This window comes from Notothenia coriiceps, unplaced genomic scaffold, assembly GCF_000735185.1.
Source record: "Notothenia coriiceps isolate Sejong01 unplaced genomic scaffold, NC01 NC01_scaffold00000281, whole genome shotgun sequence".
Classification (NCBI taxonomy): domain Eukaryota; kingdom Metazoa; phylum Chordata; class Actinopteri; order Perciformes; family Nototheniidae; genus Notothenia; species Notothenia coriiceps.
The window spans coordinates 18,930-38,743 of NW_011332982.1; the positions used below are offsets into that span (position 1 = coordinate 18,930).

Below are 19,814 nucleotides of genomic sequence, written 5' to 3' on the forward strand. Positions count from 1 at the left end.
GTGTGTTTTAAGTGTGTGTCCGGCTGCAGCAGTGCTCACGTGCTACTCACAGTGAGGAAGTTCACATTATTTAGACAAGCCCCGACATGTCTCTGGTGTTGCTCTGAAGTGTGAACAGCTGTAGGAACAACAGGAGCGCCACCAAGAGGAAGAAGAACACAGGAAAATCCAAGAGGAAAACATGTCAACTCTTTGCTGTAATAAAGATGGGATCTGTTCATGCACTCATGTCCGGGCAAAACACATTTTAGGCTTGTTTTGTTTGTGAAAAGAATCTTGGAAACGTTCCGATGGATCTTTCTTATCACACCAGTAGATGATGGATGATTCAACTTTATAAAATGTGCAACCAATTACATATTTATAGATAGATTTTGGATTAGGTGTTTTGTGATTGTTGCATTACTTCTCTACTGAATGCTGTATTACAACAGATACAGTTAGAACTAGGATAACACATAACCTTGTTTGCTACTCGCACTCTGAAAATTGATGTGTCAGCAACTTTTTCCTGAGTTATAAATCATTTTGTGCAAAAAGCTATCTTTTACTCAAAAAAGAACAACGGAACATACAAAGTAAGGTTTTAGTTACCTTCAATTTAAGCAAGAACAGATTATTTTTCATCACTAGTGAATTTTATGCATTTAAAAGCTTTAAGAAGTGCTTTTATTATAAGTTAAGTAGAACATACTTTTCCGTCCTCTCCCACCGAGTCTGCTGAGTGCAGTGTGGAAAAGGAACAAATCAGAAGTGAATAAATGAACACACGTGAGGAGAGTTCCTGATGTCTTGAAAAAGGCCCCCAGACAAAGCAACAGGCACACTTAATTGATAGTCAGAAGAATATGTTTAATAAAAATAATTAAACCTCAATTTCCTCTATAGAACTTCATAGAAAGTAATCCAATAAATTACAAATGAATTTAAGACGTGTTTTCCTGCACTACATAAAGAATTATTTTGAATACACAGACCAAAACTTGCAAATATTACAACTGTCCAATGAAAGAAAAAAAAAAGACAAAAACTGACCAGAGTGACATTTAGGATATTATCAAGCTTGAAAGCAAAATACAAAACCAACGATGCTAGTTTTGCCATCTCAGTGATTACATGGAACAGAAATACCCCCCCCCTGTACAGCAGTAGTGTGTTCTGTCATTCCTCTTGCATATTGGTCATTTTGTTACTCGTGTTTAACGCAGATTCTACACCCCCTCTTGAGCACTAGCAGTGCTTCGGGAGTCCTTGTACAGTACGACCTAAAAATAAAATAAAACAAGCGAAAAATAAGCAGTCCAATCTTATGTCTACCACTTTTACCCCCCCCCCNCCCCCCCACCCCCAATATGTGTCCTAACAATCCGCTAACCCATCGCTGTGGGGCAACAAAAAGAAAATGTATCACCTACAGCAGAATAGCAATGGCTGGGTGTTTGCATAAGGGCACTACGAGTTAAAGAAAGCAGAGGTGCAGATTTACAAACTGACAGTGGCGTGTTTAAGATCTTTGCTCAGACATAGAAAAATACTGTACTGTTAGTAATAATATTAAAAAAAAGCAAATTGCATTGCAAGCAAAAACCCATGACTAGGTCTATATATATATTTATATATAACAGGCATACAAGGAAATCACTTGAAAGCAACATTAGAAATTAATACAAGTCTTGAGTCGAGGGGCAGCTCGTGGTTTCACCCACTACAGAACGATGCTACAGCAATACTGAAGAGCTAAACAGACTGAGTTAGTCAGAGGGGCTCTGTTGTACCCAGGCAGAACAAAAGCCTCACTTCAGAAATGTTTTTGAAACGTGTGTCTAACAGTCCGCTGTGTAACAGCAGTCCTAGAGCAAGCGGAGAATTTACAAAAAGGTACTTCGGCTTTGAGTGAACTCCAGTGTTTATGTGTATCCTGGTTGAACGTGTGCAGGGACGACGATAGACGAAACAAGCGTGGAGCACAGAGGTGTTTGTCAGACGGGAGGTGAATGCGAGCGTGAGGTACAGGATAAGGGCACTTCTACATCTAGCTGAAGCTCCATTCATCAGCAGAACACAATCCGAGACAAAGTGACAAATACATGAAGAAGCTGCAAACTCCCAGCAACACAAGCTGCTTTTACCGAGCCCTTCCTGAAGCGGACCCGTCTGGCACTAAAGGATAATACTCAATCTTAGCGGGGGACTTTAACTGTTTTGTGCTTGTGCCTTGTATGTTTCCAAAGTACACAGAATCAAAAGGTCTGTCCTCCAAATTTCTAAGGTTAGAAGGTCAACGTGTTTTACTGGTCATAGCTTTGCAGTTTCCCGCTTAATACACAGCGTTCAGACTGGAAGTGACGGAAGCAGGAGATACCGGGTGAGGGGTGAAACCACGGGAAAACACAGTGGAAGCTCTGAGTAAAAAAACACAGCCTCTGACAAACACGTTCCAGCAGAAACAAGGACATCATGTTCTGTACATGGACAGCAATAACACACACCCATGCACAGTTGCACAGTGAAGCCAGACCATTTTAACAGTTGAGGTAAGATGCAGCCAAATGCCGGGGTGGTAGTAATAACATCCTGAATTCTTTCAAAAGAAACTAAAGGAGGACCTCAGAGGGTCAGAGGGCAGTTTTTGGCACACAGTAAAAAGGTTGTTTTCTGTCCCACAGCTTTATTAGACTGACACTAAGTCATTATTAACATGTGTGAGCGTGTTCACCTGCTGTCAGAAGCTAAAGTGCGCCTTGGGACATGTTTCTCAAATTAAATGTGAAAACTGAAATCTCAATTACGATCCATTTTGACAGATTTAAGCGGATTGAAAACATAATACTTCCATAGATTTCAAGTGAAGCGCAAAGAGTGAGCTCCAGGTAACTGTTTCCAAAAAGGATGTGGACTAATACAGAAATGAAGTCGACGTGATATGACAGGTGAGTTGTGCACTGGGTGGAACATGGCAGACAGAATCTACAGCTTCAGTGACATTCATTAGCTGCCCAAGTTATTGCTGACATATCCAACGTATGATCTGCAAAGCATAAGTGTCAACGAACCTGTAAAAGTACCGACTATTTACAAGAAAAGTGTTTGTCAAGTCTCGTTCCCCCGGCCCCAAACAATCCAAATATATTAATAGTACAGCTCAACGAGCATGTTGATGTAGTTTCACTTTTTTAATAAAATTAAATCCTGACATAATTACAATAATGCCGTTTTTTTGTTGCAATTGTACATACGGGTGGTACAGGTTCACAGAGTTCAGAAATCTACTAAAGTCTGACATGCAAAATGTCTCAAAACAAGACTGTACCTTGTGAACAAACACTGACATTTTATTTCAGTTCTTTTTAAGTCAGTTTTACGTTTTTTTTTTTTAAAGGTTTTTGTGGTCTTTTTTTACACAACGTTTTTGTTAGTTCTTGTATTTACATGTAAAGAAATCGCAACATAAGTGCTGGAAAATCCATATATATGTGAATATATGTGTACATTTCTAGGCGATACATAAATAAATTTATAATTATATTCATAGGATCAGTCCTAATCACTGGAGTCTGAATCATCCGATGAAGAGGAGCTCCCAGACTCCGAGGAAGATGACTCAGCTTTCCTCGAACCGTCAGGACCACTGTTCTCCTTCTGTTCTGCTGAGTCATCTTCTTCTTCGTCATCCTCGTCTAATGCCTCGTCATCCTCCTCTGCGTCCCTCTGTGCCGCTAGCCGAGCGATCTCCTGCGAAGAGCCTGCAGGAGGAAGGGGGGGGCCAGAGTTAGAGCTCTGCGGCTGTGTGGGGGGGTTAAGGCCTGGAGTGAGAAGCATCCCTGGGTAAAGCATACTGGAGAGTAACAAGGGGTTGAGAGACAGTGAAGAGGCAGCTGAAGCACTTAGTGGGGCGGAGGAAGAGGAGCTGGAAGTGGAGGAAGGAGTGGAGTTTGAGCCCTCTGTCCTTTCTCCTCTGGGCTCTGAGGCTTTGGAGGCAGACGGTTCTCCTGCTGCACCGCTTCCCTTTGTCTTCTCCTCCAAGCCTCCTGCGCCCTCCTGAGCCGGCTTCCCCAGCAGGCTGCTCATGCCAATCAGGTTAGGCAATCCGGCCATACCAGAGAGCATCATGGGAAACATGGCGGCTAGGTTACTGGCGGCCAGGTTGCTGGCGTCGGTCGGCAGCCCCATGAGGCCGGCGGTGAGCTGCAGGCTCTGGAGGCTCTGCAGGTTCTGCTGGAAGGCCTGCAGGCTGCTGAGGTCCAGCCCAGAGAGCAGCCCGTTGGCCAGCAGGGGGTTCAGGCCCATGGCAGCGGGGTTTGGGGCTGAAGCTGAAGCTGCTGCTGCTGCTGCTGCTGCCTTAGCCAGAGGGTTCTTGGGTCGACGTCCACGCCGGCTCACCTCCTCAGGAACGATGGGTCCCGTCAGGATCCTGTCAAACATGCTCTCTGGGAGGTAACCCTGGAGACAATGTGGAGGGAATACATGCAGGGTGAGCAGAGATACACAGCACAGCTAGAGGTGATACTTCATTGCAAATCACAGTACATGAAAAGATGCATACACTGTACATTGCTAATCTTCTAGATGCATCTAGCTCAAACTAAAGCAGTCCGATACGACAGCCCTGCAACCCATCCTACATTCATCACAGCTGTTGTAGAGTACAGGATAACAGGGTTAAAACACTTTGCTGACACATCGTAGTCCAGTGAGAGTTTGGATGAATTTGTTAGCGAGTGACTCACCGACTGTTTGACGACATCAGCCCATTCAGGAGGGACTCCGTACTCAGGGTTCTCCTGAAGGAACCGGCACAGATCCTTCAGAGGAGGAGCAAACGCTCCACCGACCTACAGAATGAAAGATTACAGAAACATGAACAAATGTACAACAGGCAAGACACACACACACACACACACACACACACACACACACACACACACACACACACACACACACACACACACACACACACACACACCTTGCGTGCGTTCCTCCTGTTGATGATCTGGACCCTCTCCTCTCCGGTCAGGCTGTTCACATCGATCTTGTTTGGGTTCCTGCAGCGGTGCCTCTTCTGTTTGGGCCGACCGTCCTGGAAGTGGAACTGCATTTGCATCTTATTCACCCCCTGCACATGAGACATGGAGACATGAGACATGGAGACATGGAGATATTGAGACATGGAGACATGGAGACATGGAGACATTGAGACATGGAGACATGAGACATTGAGACATGGAGACATGGAGACATTGAGACAAATGTCTGACTGAATTCACCTTTCTGCACAAGCCAACTATGAGTGTACTTGTTTTTAAACGGTTGGAAACCACATATATGTGAAAGCCATGTTCTGAACAGCATATTTGTTCCTCTAAATCCATAAAAAAGTGTTTTCCTTGTGTTTTTGTTACATTGTGTATTGAATAGATACTCTATAGATATACATATTTCTACTGTTGATATGTATACATTTACAGTTTATCTCCTATTATGTGCTATGCCTTGGTAACAGGCCGCTGTAAAAACTATTTCAATAAAGTGAATCTAATCTAAAAGGTCTACAGAGCCAGCTCACAGGGACACGTTATGTAACATGAGTAATGAACTCACAGGGATGTAGGCTCCTGTGTCGGCCACAAAGCCAGGGTGCTCCATCAGCCACTGTTCCAGGTCTTTCCTCCGGGGGGCGTCCTCCCCTGCCAGGCGGGTGCCATCTTTGAGGTTGATGACGGGCACCCGGCTGTCAGTGTCTGCGGGCGCCTGACTGGAGCTCTGGCTGTAGCCCGGCACCGGGGCCACAGCCATGGCCACCTGACCAATACCCCCCCACCCTGGAGGCACCTGGAGAAACAAGAGCACAACACAGTGTTTGTAAAGCACACACAAACAATACCAGTGTTAAACCATAAGCAACCAGTGAACCAAAGCAAGCATAAACTGATGTTTGGATTTTAGTAGTAACGGTTAGACTCGTTGAATTTTATGGATATTTAGTTAGCGATATGTGTTTTGTAGCTTGTAAATGTTTACGTATAATACATTCACTCTTTCCAATTCTAGCTGTATTAATATTATATATTTTTAATTGTTTCTTTACAGTCTCTGTGCCCCACTTCTCAAGCTTAGATCAAACACATCTCCTTTCTTTTGATTGTTCTTGTATTTTTTTTAACAGTTTGAGAAGTAAATTGAAAACGCTCCAGACCATTATTTTGTTGAGCGTTGTGGTGCCGTACAAGCTGCTAAGACGGGCGGCTTACCTGATCAGGAACAGCAGGGGCTCTGTTCCTGTTCATGAAGAGCAGGTCCATCCCCTCCACGTTCTTCCTCCTCCCCCTCCGCCTCTTCACCACCGGCTGGCCGTCCGGTGCTCCGTTCAGCCTCATCTGAGCAGGGAGACCTGGAGGAACTGCAGGAGAAGAAGCGTGTTAGCTGTGGGCCACTTTGAAGTCATGAAGCTTCGAGGTGTAATTGGAAATCGTAGACACACATTCAGAATTCAATCAACAGCTTTTTAAGACAATAACCTCAACTGTACGGTATTTTTGCATGAAACAGTCAGATGGTTCATTTCAGACTAAAAAATTACCTTTGTAAATATTTGTGTAAACAAATCCAGTAGGCCTACAGAAGATGGCTTATGTCCTTGCAGTCTTCACTCACTAAAAACATACTCTGCTGCCATCTAGTGGTGTTACAAGGAAGGTGAAGGAAGACATGCCTCGACACAGTCTTATTGTATTTTGAATAAACCCACCGCTCTGGAAGCTGCACTGAGGCTTGGTGATGTCGGCCAGGCCGGTGTCCGAGGCGCTCTGCAGCTCCTGAAGCCGGGCCAGGTACTGCTGCTGCTGGGCCTGGGGCCCCTCCTCCGACTCCAGGGGCCGCTTCAGAGGTAGACCTTGTTTCTGGAAGGTCAACTTTAGACCTCCCTCCTGCTGAACACACAGACAAGAAAATGTGTTGGATACGTCTAGGAAGATTTATAGTGACTGGGAAAACAAGGTGAGCGAGATACAAGGAGGGATTCTAGCTTATTATTAATATCTTTCTTAAACTTGGACTGTTGACGGAGTTCTCTGCCTGTATGTCCAGTCATTTAAGGGTCCTTGTATCAAACTCAATAGTTATGTTACATTTCCATGTATGTGATTAATCATGTGATTGATAAGAATTTCTTACAAAAAAGCAAATGTTTGTCAGGTATTTTCTTGTTAGTAGTGTTGACACACGCAGGGCAGTGGGTAAAGTCTATTCGTAGTTTGTACTGTAGTGGGAAGCCATGCCAGACTGATAGCTGCTGTCAGCATTTACAGGTTTTCAAGGTAACAAGCAGCAGGGTCTGAGGGTCTGTGTAAAATGTGGGATAAAAAGACCCTGATCAAAAAGCAGCACACAAGCAAGGAGTAAGTGGAAGCATGTCAGGCCTGCAGAGTTAACAGCCACGTTGCCTGGAAGCATATTAGAGCACACCCACAGCCACGGCCTCCGTTTCAATGAGATTATAAGCAAGACTCCTCCAGTCTAAAGAGGCTTCAAGCTCAACCCTTGTTATATTCTCATGACTGACTGATTTGTGCTCATGTAATCACAGCCCCAGAGCCCAATTCAAATTGAGTGTGTGGGAAAAGAAAGGAAAGCTGCCATTAAATTAATCTCTCATCCTGCCAGGCAGTAAAAACCACTAATCATACCCAAAGGAAAGAAGGAAGAAAAACCCAGAGAAACATGCTGAACGCGGCAGCTAGCGCCGGTCATGGCAGCGCTGGGGTCCTACGGTTAGGCGAAGCGGAGGGAGGTGGAGAGGAAGGGCGAAATCAACATACATCGTTGAGTTTTACTGAGAACTCCTTGTTTTCTGCAACATGCTTGGTCACCTTTGACCCCTGTGGAGACGCGGAGGGGTCCTCGCACAGACTGTTGGCATTGTCCAGCAGCTTGGTGGTGTAGAAGGAGGCCACGGCACCGGGCTCGTACACCCGACGCGTTCCCGGCCACTTGCCCTTCAGCACCGCCTGGCAGATGCTGTCCAGGCGGTTGATGATCACACGATCCTAAATAAACAACATTAGCACGTTAACAGTCAGTTCTGATTTCCCTCCTCACCACGGTAAACACTTCCATTGTTTCTCATTGAACTTAATACGTTTAAAAGCTTCTCTTGAGAACTGGACTCAAACTCCCACTGTACATTTTACATTTATATTCAATTTAATATTGAATAATCCATTTCTTGCACAATAATATCCTGCATTATATTTGTTACTGGAAATATGTCCACATGAATATATATCTTTTTTTTTACTTTTCAATGCTATTTTATTTCTATTTCAGAAATATTTCGGAACTGTTTATTTCTAGTGTCTTGATTTCTCTTATGTACATAGTTTTTTTTTTGTGCTGCTGCAACGCAAACAATTCCCATCCATCTATCTATCCATCTATCTATCCATCTATCTATCCATCTATCCATCCATCTATCCTACATCCATCTATCTATCTATCTATCCATCCATCTACCCATCTATCTATCTATCTATCTATCTATCTATCTATCTATCTATCTATCTATCCATCTATCTATCTATCCATCCATCTATCTATCTATCTATCCATCTATATATCTATCCATCCATCTATCTATCTATCCATCTATCCATCTATATATCTATCTATCTATCTATCTATCTATCTATCTATCTATCTATCTATCCATCCATCTATCCATCCATCTATCTATCCATCTATCCATCCATCTATCTATCCATCTATCCATCCATCTATCTATCTATCTATCTATCTATCCATCCATCTATCTATCTATCTATCTATCTATCTATCTATCTATCTATCCATCTATCCATCCATCTAACCTATCTACCCATCTATCTATCCATCTATCCATCCATCTATCTATCCATCTATCCATCCATCTAACCTATCTACCCATCTATCTACCCATCTATCTATCTATCTATCCATCTATCTACCCATCCATCTGTCTATCTATCTATCTATCTATCTACCTATCCATCCATCCATCTATCTATCCATCTATCTATCTATCTATCTATCTATCTATATATCTATCCATCCATCTATCTACCTACCTATCTACGTATCTACCTACCTATCTACGTATCTACCTACGTATCTACCTACCTATCTACGTATCTATCTAGCTATCTATCTATCTATCTATCTATCTATCTATCTATCTATCTATCTATCTATCTATCTATCCATCCATCCATCTATCTATCTACCCATCTATCCATCTCTCTATCTAATACTTGATCTGATGCTTTGTTGGCCATGCAGTGTTGTTATTTATAGTAACTGGATTGCAGGTGTTCACCTTTGGCCAGTAGGATGCAGCGAGCATGTACCCTCCTCCCTGGAAGGGATGTGAGGAGTTGTTGGTGATGCCGTTCTCAGCCGTGTGAGGTTCCTGAGTTTCATCCTGCGCCATGCTCAGAGACGCCACGCTGTCCTCGTCAAAGCCCTTCACCATTGCTGCTGCAGGCACTGAGCACACAGGACACAGAGACAGATGTTAGGAACACACCGGAAGCTTTTAAGCACGCATGATGTGCAGTTAGTATTATTTCAAACTGCCCTCAATGAAAGCAGGACGGCAGAAACAAACCATGAGTAAGATAGTCTGTTTCATTTGAAAGGTCTAGCGGATTCATTTAGTCATTTAGTGAAATATCGATTTTCTCCAAACCAAATAGAAATAGTTGAGTTTTTTTAGTTTACTAACCTTTCTTCTTCCCTTCCTCTCCCTCACTGTCGCTGCCATTGGAAGAAGACGAGGAGGAGGACGATGATGACGAGGAGCCAGAGGAGCAAGACGACGAAGAGGACGAGGAGCTGGACCCGGAATGTGACGAGGAAGAAGAGGAGGATGAAGAGGTGGAAGAGGAGCGCGACGAAGAGCTGGAGGAGGAGCCGCCTGAGTCGGACTCGGAGCCCCTCTTGGCCTCCCTGCGGCGCCTCTTGGCCTTCTTGGGTTTCCTCTCGGAGGAGTTGGGGGTGAGGGGCTTGGTGCGCGCTGCAACCATCTGCATCTCGCCACCGATCATCTCAAACAGCGGCTTCTCCTCCAGACCCGTGGGAGTCGCTGGTGCTCGAGTTGGGCTCCATCTCTCCGCCTGCTTCTCCCTGCCCTCCTCCCTGCCCTCCTCCCTGCCCTCCTCCCCCTCTGAGGCCGGCTCCACTTTGGGTACGACCCCACCGAGCTCTGCGTCTGTGTGGGTCGGAGGAGGCAGCGGAGAGCCCGTCAACATGGAGCTGCTGGGCGGGCACTGAGGCAGCAGGAGAGGGGTGGGCGTGTGTGAATGCTGCTGAGCGGGCTTTGTTTGGCTGTAGTTGCGCTGTGCCGCCATGAAGCTGAGCTCGGGGTCCCTCAGGATGTGGTAATCTGTGCGGCTGACTCCGTGCTTGGCGGCCCCGATGAGCAGGTCTCGGTCGTGGGTTCCTGCCTCCCACCAGACGGGCAGGTCGGAGCTCATCTGGCACAACAGCAGGCGCTCGTAGAACAGCTCGTGGCGAAGGACTTGTTCCCTGACCTGGCGAAGCAGCTCCACCCTGTAAAGCGTTCGAGACGCTCGCTCCTCTGTGATGGGCTGGATGTTCAGGGACGGCTCCACCGCAGCGTCTGGAACAAGAGGCGGAGAAGCAGGTGTGAGTGTGTGAGAGGAAATGAAGGCTGCTCTACAGGTACAACCCACCGACCTGTTTGAGTTTAAACATCACACTGTTTGTCTTCCAGCAAATGATTAACCTTATCAGCCCCTCTGCTTGAGTGCTGCTGAGCCAGCTTGTTAATAAGATGCTGCCGACCCCTCTCCAGAATTAAATCATTTACAGCCGGCGTGTGGGTCAGTATAAGTCACTCAGGGCATGTAGGTAGAAATACATAATATACCCTAATATGGCATTTCCACAGCCACCATATGTTCAATACAGACACATAAGGCAATGTCATTACTTATCCAATGTTCAAAATAGGTAAATCATTTGTTTTTAAAGCATTATTTCATAGATACAGTGGGGCTGCAAAAAATAACAATAAGGGCTGCAACAACATTAATAATTCACTTTTAAATACATTATTTTTTATGATCCATTAAGCCATTCGTCACTTCAGTTTCCTACAGGTGATGTCTTTAAATGTCTTGCTTTGTATTAGTCTAAAACCCACAGATATTCAGTTTGGTATGATATAAGAGGGAAACTTAATTAATCTTTTAGCAAAATAGTTGACAATTATTTGTTGTCAATCGACAAATTGACAGGTCAACTAATTGTTGCACCTCTAGCTCACGGTAACTGACCTTCTGTAGGGAGTGTAAAAACTAAATGTGGATGTGATGGTCCACATGTCCAGACTTCTTATCTTAAGCTGTGCAAAAAGACTAACAGTTTGTCTGTGTGTGAATAATCAAAAGGACCCCTCACCTCCCTCTTTGGGTGGCAGGCGACACACCCTCCGGCACATGGCGGCAAAAGCACACAGGTATTTCTGCAGGCTCTCGTCGGTCTTCTTGTGCAGCCGAGCCATGGCTCTGAACTTGTTCCAGTCAAACCGGCCGAGGCTCGGGTCGAAAACGACTCCAAAAGTAGAGACCACACGGTAGAAGTCAGCCTCTTCTCGCCTCGTCCATCTGGGGAGAAAAACACGTACCCGGTGATGACACCTTTCCTACAAAATGAAGTCATATCTCAATGACACATCGTCCCACAGAGGGTGAGCTTGTGCTGTTTCTGTTGACTTAATTGCGGCGGCTATATTCCCATTGAATACGGCCGCTCTGAGGCTAAACTTCGCTCATCGATGTGACGCGTGTAAATAATAAAGTCTGGACTGAACTCAACGTTTTAAGGATATTTAATATTGCAAACCAAAACAATAAACAAACAGAATCATACGGTCAACAAAAGTGATCAGAGCTAAGCTCACCCCCATTGTGATGCTGCTCAACCTCTACATACACCAGGTGCCCTTAACCATTAACCACACCCATGTGACCATCACCGGAAACAACCCATTACAAGTGCGTGTGGTGTTGAAGGTAATAGAACTATAAACACAGGCTACCACAGCATTTTGGCTCCTACACTGACCTTTGTTGCCGTTCAATCTTAGCGACCATCTTGGGGTTGAGGGTGTCGTTGAGTGTGGGGGGCAGCGGGCAGAGGGGAGCGGACAGCATCATGGAGGAGGGAGACGGAGTCTGCGTCTGGTGGATCTGGAGGATCTGCCGGCTCTTGGTGAAGCGCTGAGAGGCCGTGATCAGCCGCCTCAGCCTGGCAGTCAGCACTGAGGGGGAAGGCCAGTAGGAAGTCTGACTTCCAGTCAATGGAACTGCATCTGATCAGAGAAATAGAAAGTATAATTCACTTTTAAATCCCCCAAATTCAAATCATTTTATTTTACAATTGTCATTCAAGTCTTTCCAGGACATTAGTAGGACTTACATGTAACATCTTCATCGGTAATATTACGTTTGATATCACATAAACACGAGACTACCACGACCTAAGAATGTAACAACACTGAAATAACACTGCATTATATACTTTCACAATTTAATAATGTTAATACTGGCTGCTAGTTCACTTTTTTTACATTTTCACTAACTCTAACTCGGCAACTAATTTCTATACCTTGCATCTGTACTTATTTTATTAAAATGTTATTCTACTGAGTTTATTTGCCTTGTATCTGCACCGCCCCTATGGTGGAACAATGTAAATGTACCTGCTATTGTACAAATAAAGGATTTCAGATTCTGACCTTAAAATAAGACTTTTAAATTTGCCGCTGCCTTTATTAAAATAATCAATTTATATCTTACACTGCAGTGTCATTTTTGTTCTAGTATGTTATACAAGTCTTATTATACTTTAGCTTTTTTTTATTTATTTATTTTTTTTATTTTTTATTTTTTTAAATTGAATTGTAATTTAGAAATGATTTTTTTGCACTATGTCCGAATACTTTAAATATTTGTATTGTAAAGCACGTGGAGCACTTAGCACTTGAATTGCTTCGTTGTAGAAACGTGCTATATAAATAAACTTACCTAACTTTACATTTCACAACTTTCCCCCGCTTGTGGAAAGCCTGTTTTTATTTTCATCACAGCAAAAATAATCCACTGTGGATTACAAGCATCTAATACTCACCTCCGGCATTGTCAACGACAACGAGATCTCCAGGAGAAGAGGCGTCATCCTGCGTCAGAGGACAGAGTGTGATTATTACAGAGCACACACGCAAGCAAGGAACATAAGGTTAACAAACTGATGGCTTTTACAATTAATCAAATCCAAGCTCAAATACACAGCGGTCAAAGTTCTCTTTATCAGAGGACCAGCATGCAGCTGTGGGTCACGTGGCCTTACCTCCATGTCGTCCTTCAGCAGGGCGGGGGCAGGCTTGTACTCTGGGTCATCCACATCCCTACACACACACACACACACACACACACACACACAGTCATTTTTACAGCTGACACACTCTTTTAATAAATATCTAAAGTTATGCACATTAAAGACAAGTCCACATAATGTTTGTACGAACCCGTCCATGAAGTCGTTGCCTCTCTGTTCGGCAGCGATGGCCTTCTCATCTGGACGTCCCACACGCTCTAGGTAACACAGAGTGGGGTCCGCACGCAGAGTGTTGTACTTCTCATAACCTGGGAGAGCACAGGAGGAAAAGCAAATAACAGGGTTAGCTAAGGATAATTCATGGAAACCCTCAGATAGGGAGCACACACAAGCTGCATGACATCCTGCTATCAATGGAAAATAGACCTAAACACTGTAAAAACTAAATGACCAGTTCAAATGTTTTACTCACAACACAAATACTACGTGTTGTAAACATTGTGACTGTTTTAAAGCAACTTTCTTATATTTTTTAGGGTTAGGGTTTCCTGTTTAATGCACATGTTTCTTATTTGGATAATCCTAAATATTTAAATAAAACAACTAATGCTGTCAAAATGATCGCGTTAACGGTGGTGATTAATTTTTTGAATTAATTGCGTTAAAATATTTAACGCATTTAACACATGTGTAGAATGGCCCGCCCCATACATCCCACCAGTGGCAGCGCTGGGGTAGGCTACAGCCATACCAAGAAATGGTTTAGCCCCACCTTAGCCCCACCATGAAAAATGATGTTAAAGTAAGCAAAATAAAGTCCGCCAACTCGCGCCCAGTAAATTGCACAGACAGCAGTTAGTAAGATTGATTTCAGTAGCCACTTGTCTGGAAATACCGAAGACTAGAAACGGTTTTGAAAACTTTTGTCACGTAGTGATCGTCTTCTCAATAGAACATCTTTGATAATGTCTTCTGGCCACGGAGAATACTTTTGCTGTAGTACATCTCTCTATACATCGATACAACATTACGTGCTGATAGAAATCAACACGTAATGAAATAAGACCCCATGGTTTGATGATTGATAGGTGTGTGGGCTGTCTTTCATTTTGACACACAGAACAATGTTATAATAAACATACATACTAATACTGTATGTTAAATGGATATATCCACCTTCTTTCATTTATCTTTCCATTCCCACAACAATATACATAAAGAAATGGCATATTTTGGACATAGTCGAATGGTGATTAATCATGATTAATTCATTTTTAAGCTGTGATTAATCTGATTAAAAATGTTACTCGTTTGACAGCCCTAAAAACAACACATAGTAAGAGCTGAGGTTTCTCACCATGCTTATAGACACCCAGCAGCAGACACTTGTCAGCGATGGCGTCCCACCACAAGGCCGGCAGCTCTGAGTGGTCAGGGTCTGGCACCCAGATCTTTATATCACTACAGAGGAGGAGGAGGAGGAGGAGGAGGAGGAGGAGGAGGAGGAGGAGGAGATTTAAAGAGTCATCATTTGGTGGAATCCAATGATCGTCTTTTTGTTATGTTTCCATTTGCTTTAATAATTTGGTATTAATACACACATGTTTAAGTGTTCGTGAGGCCAAACACAATACTCTCCATGAAGGGGTTTTCTTGTGAAACACCAAAAGGCAGCTTCCTTTAACTTTCTATGGGGGTTTCTTATTTAAAAGCAGCTTGATCAACCATTTTAAACAGTGCTGTAGAATAGAAGAACTTCCTGCCTTTCACCAGCAGGTGGAGCTCTACAACCTTCTTATTCATGTGGTTTCATCAGATGATTCTTCCTTCAACAGGTTGATACCATATGCTAATGGCCACACTCCACTCAAGGAGAGAAATCTATGAGGCAGTTAATTCACCTCGGTTCGGAAACCCTGCCGGGTGCGTAGTGTTGGATTACATCTGCTAAATCAATCTGACCTAAAGCATGTAATCAGCTGTTATATCATTTGAGCTGATCTGGGACCAGGCAAAGTGTTAGTTACCATCTATTGCATTATGTTTTTCAAGAGTGTTAAGCAGTTTGAAGAAAAAAAGCTAACGATGAGAACAGTGAGTGTGTGTAGAGTGATGTCCGCTCACCTGGAGTCCACGCCGTCTAAAACCCTCTGGGCCTGGCTTCCTATCACCTCCTGTTTCAGGTAGTAGAGCATTCTGACCCTGAGCAGCACCCTGCACACAGAAAACCCAGTGGTCACAACAAAGCAGGCACAAACGCTGAGCGAGCAGAACACACACACACACACACACACACACACACACACACACACACACACACACACACACACACACACACACACACACACACACACACACACACACACACACACACACACACACACACACACACACACACACACACACATTCATGTCGTTTCACATAAACTACAGCATTCTTGCAAATAAGGATGTCTGAGTTTAGGATTTTCTTTGTGTGTACAGCTTTGAATCCTTAGAGCTGGCAGATAAACTCATATGTAATTAATGTGGTGTATTGTATTTTAACTGAGGATGATGTATAGACCACACAGAGAGTGGGCGGCTCCACAGAAAGGCTCCGAGGACCCCGATTGAACAGACAGCCGTCTCTCTCCAGTCGTCATGTGGTCGTGCTCTGGCAGCAGATGAAGGTTGGGAAGTGGAGGCTGACAAGGTAGTGAGAGGCTGACTCACCGGGGAGACATTAGCTCTGTGATGCATGATCACACATCGCAGACGGCAGGCTTTGAAAGGAAGACACAGTGAAGTGGTGGGAGCTGTGGTGTGCCAGGCCGTAACGTCTTTTGCTTAATGTACAAAGCCTGCCGTGTAATCATTTTGTCTAAGCGCAGAATGATTTTTCAATTCCGTCCTGTAATGCTGGCTGTTGGCAAAATGTGGAGGTTTTCAGGATTCCTGGCATTTGAGCGAGACTCTCTGTTGGGCATTGATACAACTGTGGAGTTATTATCTGTCCTACAATTACTCTTAACAGAATGGTTACATCTCAGAGGAGATACAGTATTCTCCGATCGTGCCAAATGAGTCGGGAAATTCAGGAAAATTGGCACATCTAGCTTTCCTGAATCAAAGCCCCTACCACACCGCAATTACAAATTGTTAATCAAGCCAGAGTAGATAAGGACAATTATAAATGTTCCCCATTAGTAACACACCAGTGGAGCAGCACAACTGTCTAGCACCTGTTGCCAAAACTCTGATATCTCAAAAGGTGAATATATAATTAAGAATAATATGATCTAGAAGACTGAAAAACAACTCTCTTTCCAGACAGTTTTGTGTTGTGGTTTATTCTCTACATACGATCCACAAAATGCATCAGACAGGTGACCAACTTATGTATGCAGTCTATGAGGTCAGAACTAAGAAAATCCTCTCTCAAGACAAACAAACGTTCCCTTCAAACACACATGTACTCAAACCTGCTGTCGTTTTGTGGAAAAAACAAAGAAATCATAATATTTTTTGCAGCACTTTGACTGTCATTCACACCAGGTCATAGATTCCCATCTACCTCACACCTTCTGTAATATTGACCCTGCTCAGACACAGACTGTGTGTGTGTGTGTGTGTGTGTGTGTGTGTGTGTGTGTGTGTGTGTGTGTGTGTGTGTGTGTGTGTGTGTGTGTGTGTGCCAGAGTGATGGATGTCTGTGGTGACCAGTCTGGACTTGTAGCTCTGGTAAATCAAAGTGTTGAACTTCCTCCTTTCTCCTCCTCCACCCTTCAGTGTGGAGCCGCCCAGGAGCAGCTGCTGCTTCCTCTGCCTGTCAGCGCAGCCCTTCATCACTCTGATCCCAGTCTGTGTTCCTGACTGTGTGTGTGTGTGTGTGTGTGTGTGTGTGTGTGTGTGTGTGTGTGTGTGTGTGTGTGTGTGTGTGTGTCTGTCTGTCTTAATGCATGACATGATGTGTGGCATGAAAATAATCCCTCATAGTCTGTTCACAGGAAACCAGCGTAACAGCGAGTCGCTGAGTCACAGACTTGAATCCAAATCAAAGCACATGAGATCTTAATGAGCCTCATCCAAACTGTCCTGCAATCCAAAACCAGCAGACTTAGGGACAGTTTTATCCAACAGGCTGTAAGACTGTTAAACTCCTGAGCTCTGTGAAGTGTCATCGTTCACACAATGTATGTTCATAGTTACTGCTCCTCTGACATCGGTTAATAGTCCTTATTTGTATATATTATTACAGTATAACATAATTAATTGACTAGACTTAGTTTTACATTTTGTACTTTTTTACATGTTGATATATTCCTTTATCCAGCAACTTATTTAAATTATTTCACTATTTTATTGCAGGTTTTATTGTTTTAAATATTTTTTTTATTGAGTCAGGCAAAATGAGTTTACATTTATACAGTCAATATATATATTTTTTTTCCTTTCTCCCCCCCTCCCGGTCCTAGCTAGTAAATTAAATAAATAACTAAATAAAGAGATACATGTATAGGTAAAAGTAAAGTAATGTAGAAGACCATATTAAAAGAAAATTAGGTTTTATTGTTTGAGGAGCACGAGGCCCAAAATGTCCAATGCCAAAAAGCACTGAAGCTATTTTGTGTGTCACGAATAAAGCTTTTCAGTCTTTGAATGTCAAAAGCACATTTTCACATCTTAAATACACTAACACGTGCAGGATGTGTGATATTTACACAGTACCAAACTACACACACTGATTGAAGAACAAGACAATTATAATACGATGATTAGATTTTCTGACACGCTTGTCTTTGAAAACTTCTGGAAACGATCTGCTTCATTGCATTCCCACTAGTTCCTAAAGGGTCCCTTCCTGTGTAGGAGTCTTTACATTTACGGTTCTGTTAAGGAGGCTAGTGACCCCCCCCCCCCCCGTCACCAGCCACATTCCAGCTCCTCAAAGTAAAAAAAACACACAAGTCAGCAAACCCTGCTGACTGTGTCCCAGTTTGCCTGGCGTGTCACATATCAGACAATCCCTGGATTCAGCACAACTAGGCAGGGGAACAATGGAGAACTTTCTATGGACGCCGCAGCGTTCTGCGGACACAAGCCCCCCTTTTAAAAAAGGACTAGGCTTTATATCTCAGCGGCCTATGTTTTGATAGCAGCCATCTTTTTTCCCCTGTAAATAAGAGAGATCTATGACGGCCATTAGCGCAGCTGAAGTGTCATTAAGCATCGCATCAGTCAGCTGGTCGCGATGGGATGCACGTCCGTTAATGAATCAGCCGACTGTCGGCTCCGATAGACCTTTTAGGGCCTCATAATTACTGTGGCTTGGAGGTGCCACAGTTAACATTTGAGCCATGTACAAAAAATGTTTCAAAAAATAAAAGCCTGAAGTGTTTGAAGATACAAATTGTATCTTCAAACACTTCAGGCTTTTATTCTAGCAAAATGAAACGGACACAATATGTGGTGGAAGAGAATAATGACCCGTTGCCAGTTGCTATAATAGCATAAAGGTTTAAAAACAGACACAGAGACACACACTCCCACAAGAGATAAATCAAACCAACCATAGACTATTAGTCACCATGTGCACTGTGAGCAGGTTAAATGCAGTTAGATATCATATTTAAAGTGTGTCTCTGACATAAGAACACTATTTTATAAAGTCAAGAGTATTTATATTTCGTAAAGAATAGAATATTGTATATTTTGGTTGTTGTCATATACAGTTGGCACAATCTAATTTGGTGTCATACTTATTAAACAAGGAACACGTCATCTGAGTTTTCTAATTGTAACTGTATTGTAATGTTATATTTGAACTGTACTATGTTTATTTGATTGACCTGTATTTAAATATGTTTTATAATTGTTTGTGTGATAGAGGTGATGCAATGTGTTTAGTGTTTGCTGATTGTTATGTACCTGCCTGAGGACTGCAGATTAGCTATTAGCTCAAATAGCTTGTAGCTAATCTCTTTTCGGAGATGAATGTATTTGTATGCATGGTCCTCTTTGAAATAAATACATAATATAATATGATATGAAAATACATTAACTTCAAAAAGAGACTGAATTATTTATGTCAGATTAGCTATTACAGTTTTTGATCTGAAGTCCCTGAAGAGGTACACACATACTTCATACCTTGTTCAAGGAATAAACCAGCAATTCTTTCAGTCCAACTGTAATATTAGAAGTCATTTCAACCAAAACAAAATGTGGTGAAGTATTTGTCTTGTACAATGTAAGGTGAGGAAAGCCGTACTTGTTGCAGTGGTGTTTGAGGTGTTTCTTGTAGCCGTCGTCCTGCAGCATGTGCTCTGGGTTGTGTTTCCTGAGCCACTCGGCTTTGTGGATGTCAAAAGCACTGGACTGGATCTTCATCTTCTTCCCCTTCCTGCCCCGCGGGACTGGAGCAGACAGACCTAGTGGAA

General features: G+C 43.2%; 1 protein-coding gene across 4 annotated transcripts; it reads right to left on the bottom strand.

Moving 5' to 3' along the window:
* Positions 1 to 1,184: 1,184 nt before the first annotated feature.
* Positions 1,185 to 19,806, bottom strand: chd9 (chromodomain helicase DNA binding protein 9). Of its 4 annotated transcripts, none has more exons than XM_010777873.1 (17): positions 19,646 to 19,806; positions 15,517 to 15,606; positions 14,750 to 14,853; positions 13,583 to 13,700; positions 13,405 to 13,462; positions 13,186 to 13,234; positions 12,121 to 12,367; positions 11,455 to 11,660; positions 9,755 to 10,651; positions 9,347 to 9,516; positions 7,866 to 8,042; positions 6,746 to 6,923; positions 6,249 to 6,397; positions 5,599 to 5,829; positions 4,964 to 5,113; positions 4,728 to 4,832; positions 1,185 to 4,440 (listed from the first exon to the last, which is right to left on the bottom strand). In XM_010777873.1, the coding sequence occupies exons 1-17, from the start codon at positions 19,762 to 19,764 to the stop codon at positions 3,541 to 3,543; spliced, it is 3,948 nt and encodes a 1,315-aa protein (XP_010776175.1). In that variant the 5' UTR covers positions 19,765 to 19,806; the 3' UTR covers positions 1,185 to 3,540. The 4 variants fall into 4 exon arrangements, with proteins under 4 accessions (XP_010776175.1, XP_010776104.1, XP_010776037.1 ...); XM_010777802.1 differs by having other exon boundaries at positions 6,746 to 6,926; XM_010777735.1 differs by having other exon boundaries at positions 7,815 to 8,042.
* Between the last annotated feature and the right edge of the window lie 8 nt (positions 19,807 to 19,814).

What these genes read in the sequence shown, in the direction of transcription:
- chd9 (XM_010777671.1), bottom strand. Translation starts at nt 19,764, where the DNA reads ATGAAGATCCAGTCCAGTGCTTTTGACATCCACAAAGCCGAGTGGCTC. An exon ending in CCTGCCACCCAAAGAGGGAG is followed by an intron (nt 10,652 to 11,454) that starts GTGAGGGGTCCT and finishes CTCTTGTTCCAG; the next exon opens with ACGCTGCGGTGGAGCCGTCC. An exon ending in ACACAGGAGCCTACATCCCT is followed by an intron (nt 5,114 to 5,598) that starts GTGAGTTCATTA and finishes TCTCATGTGCAG; the next exon opens with GGGGTGAATAAGATGCAAAT.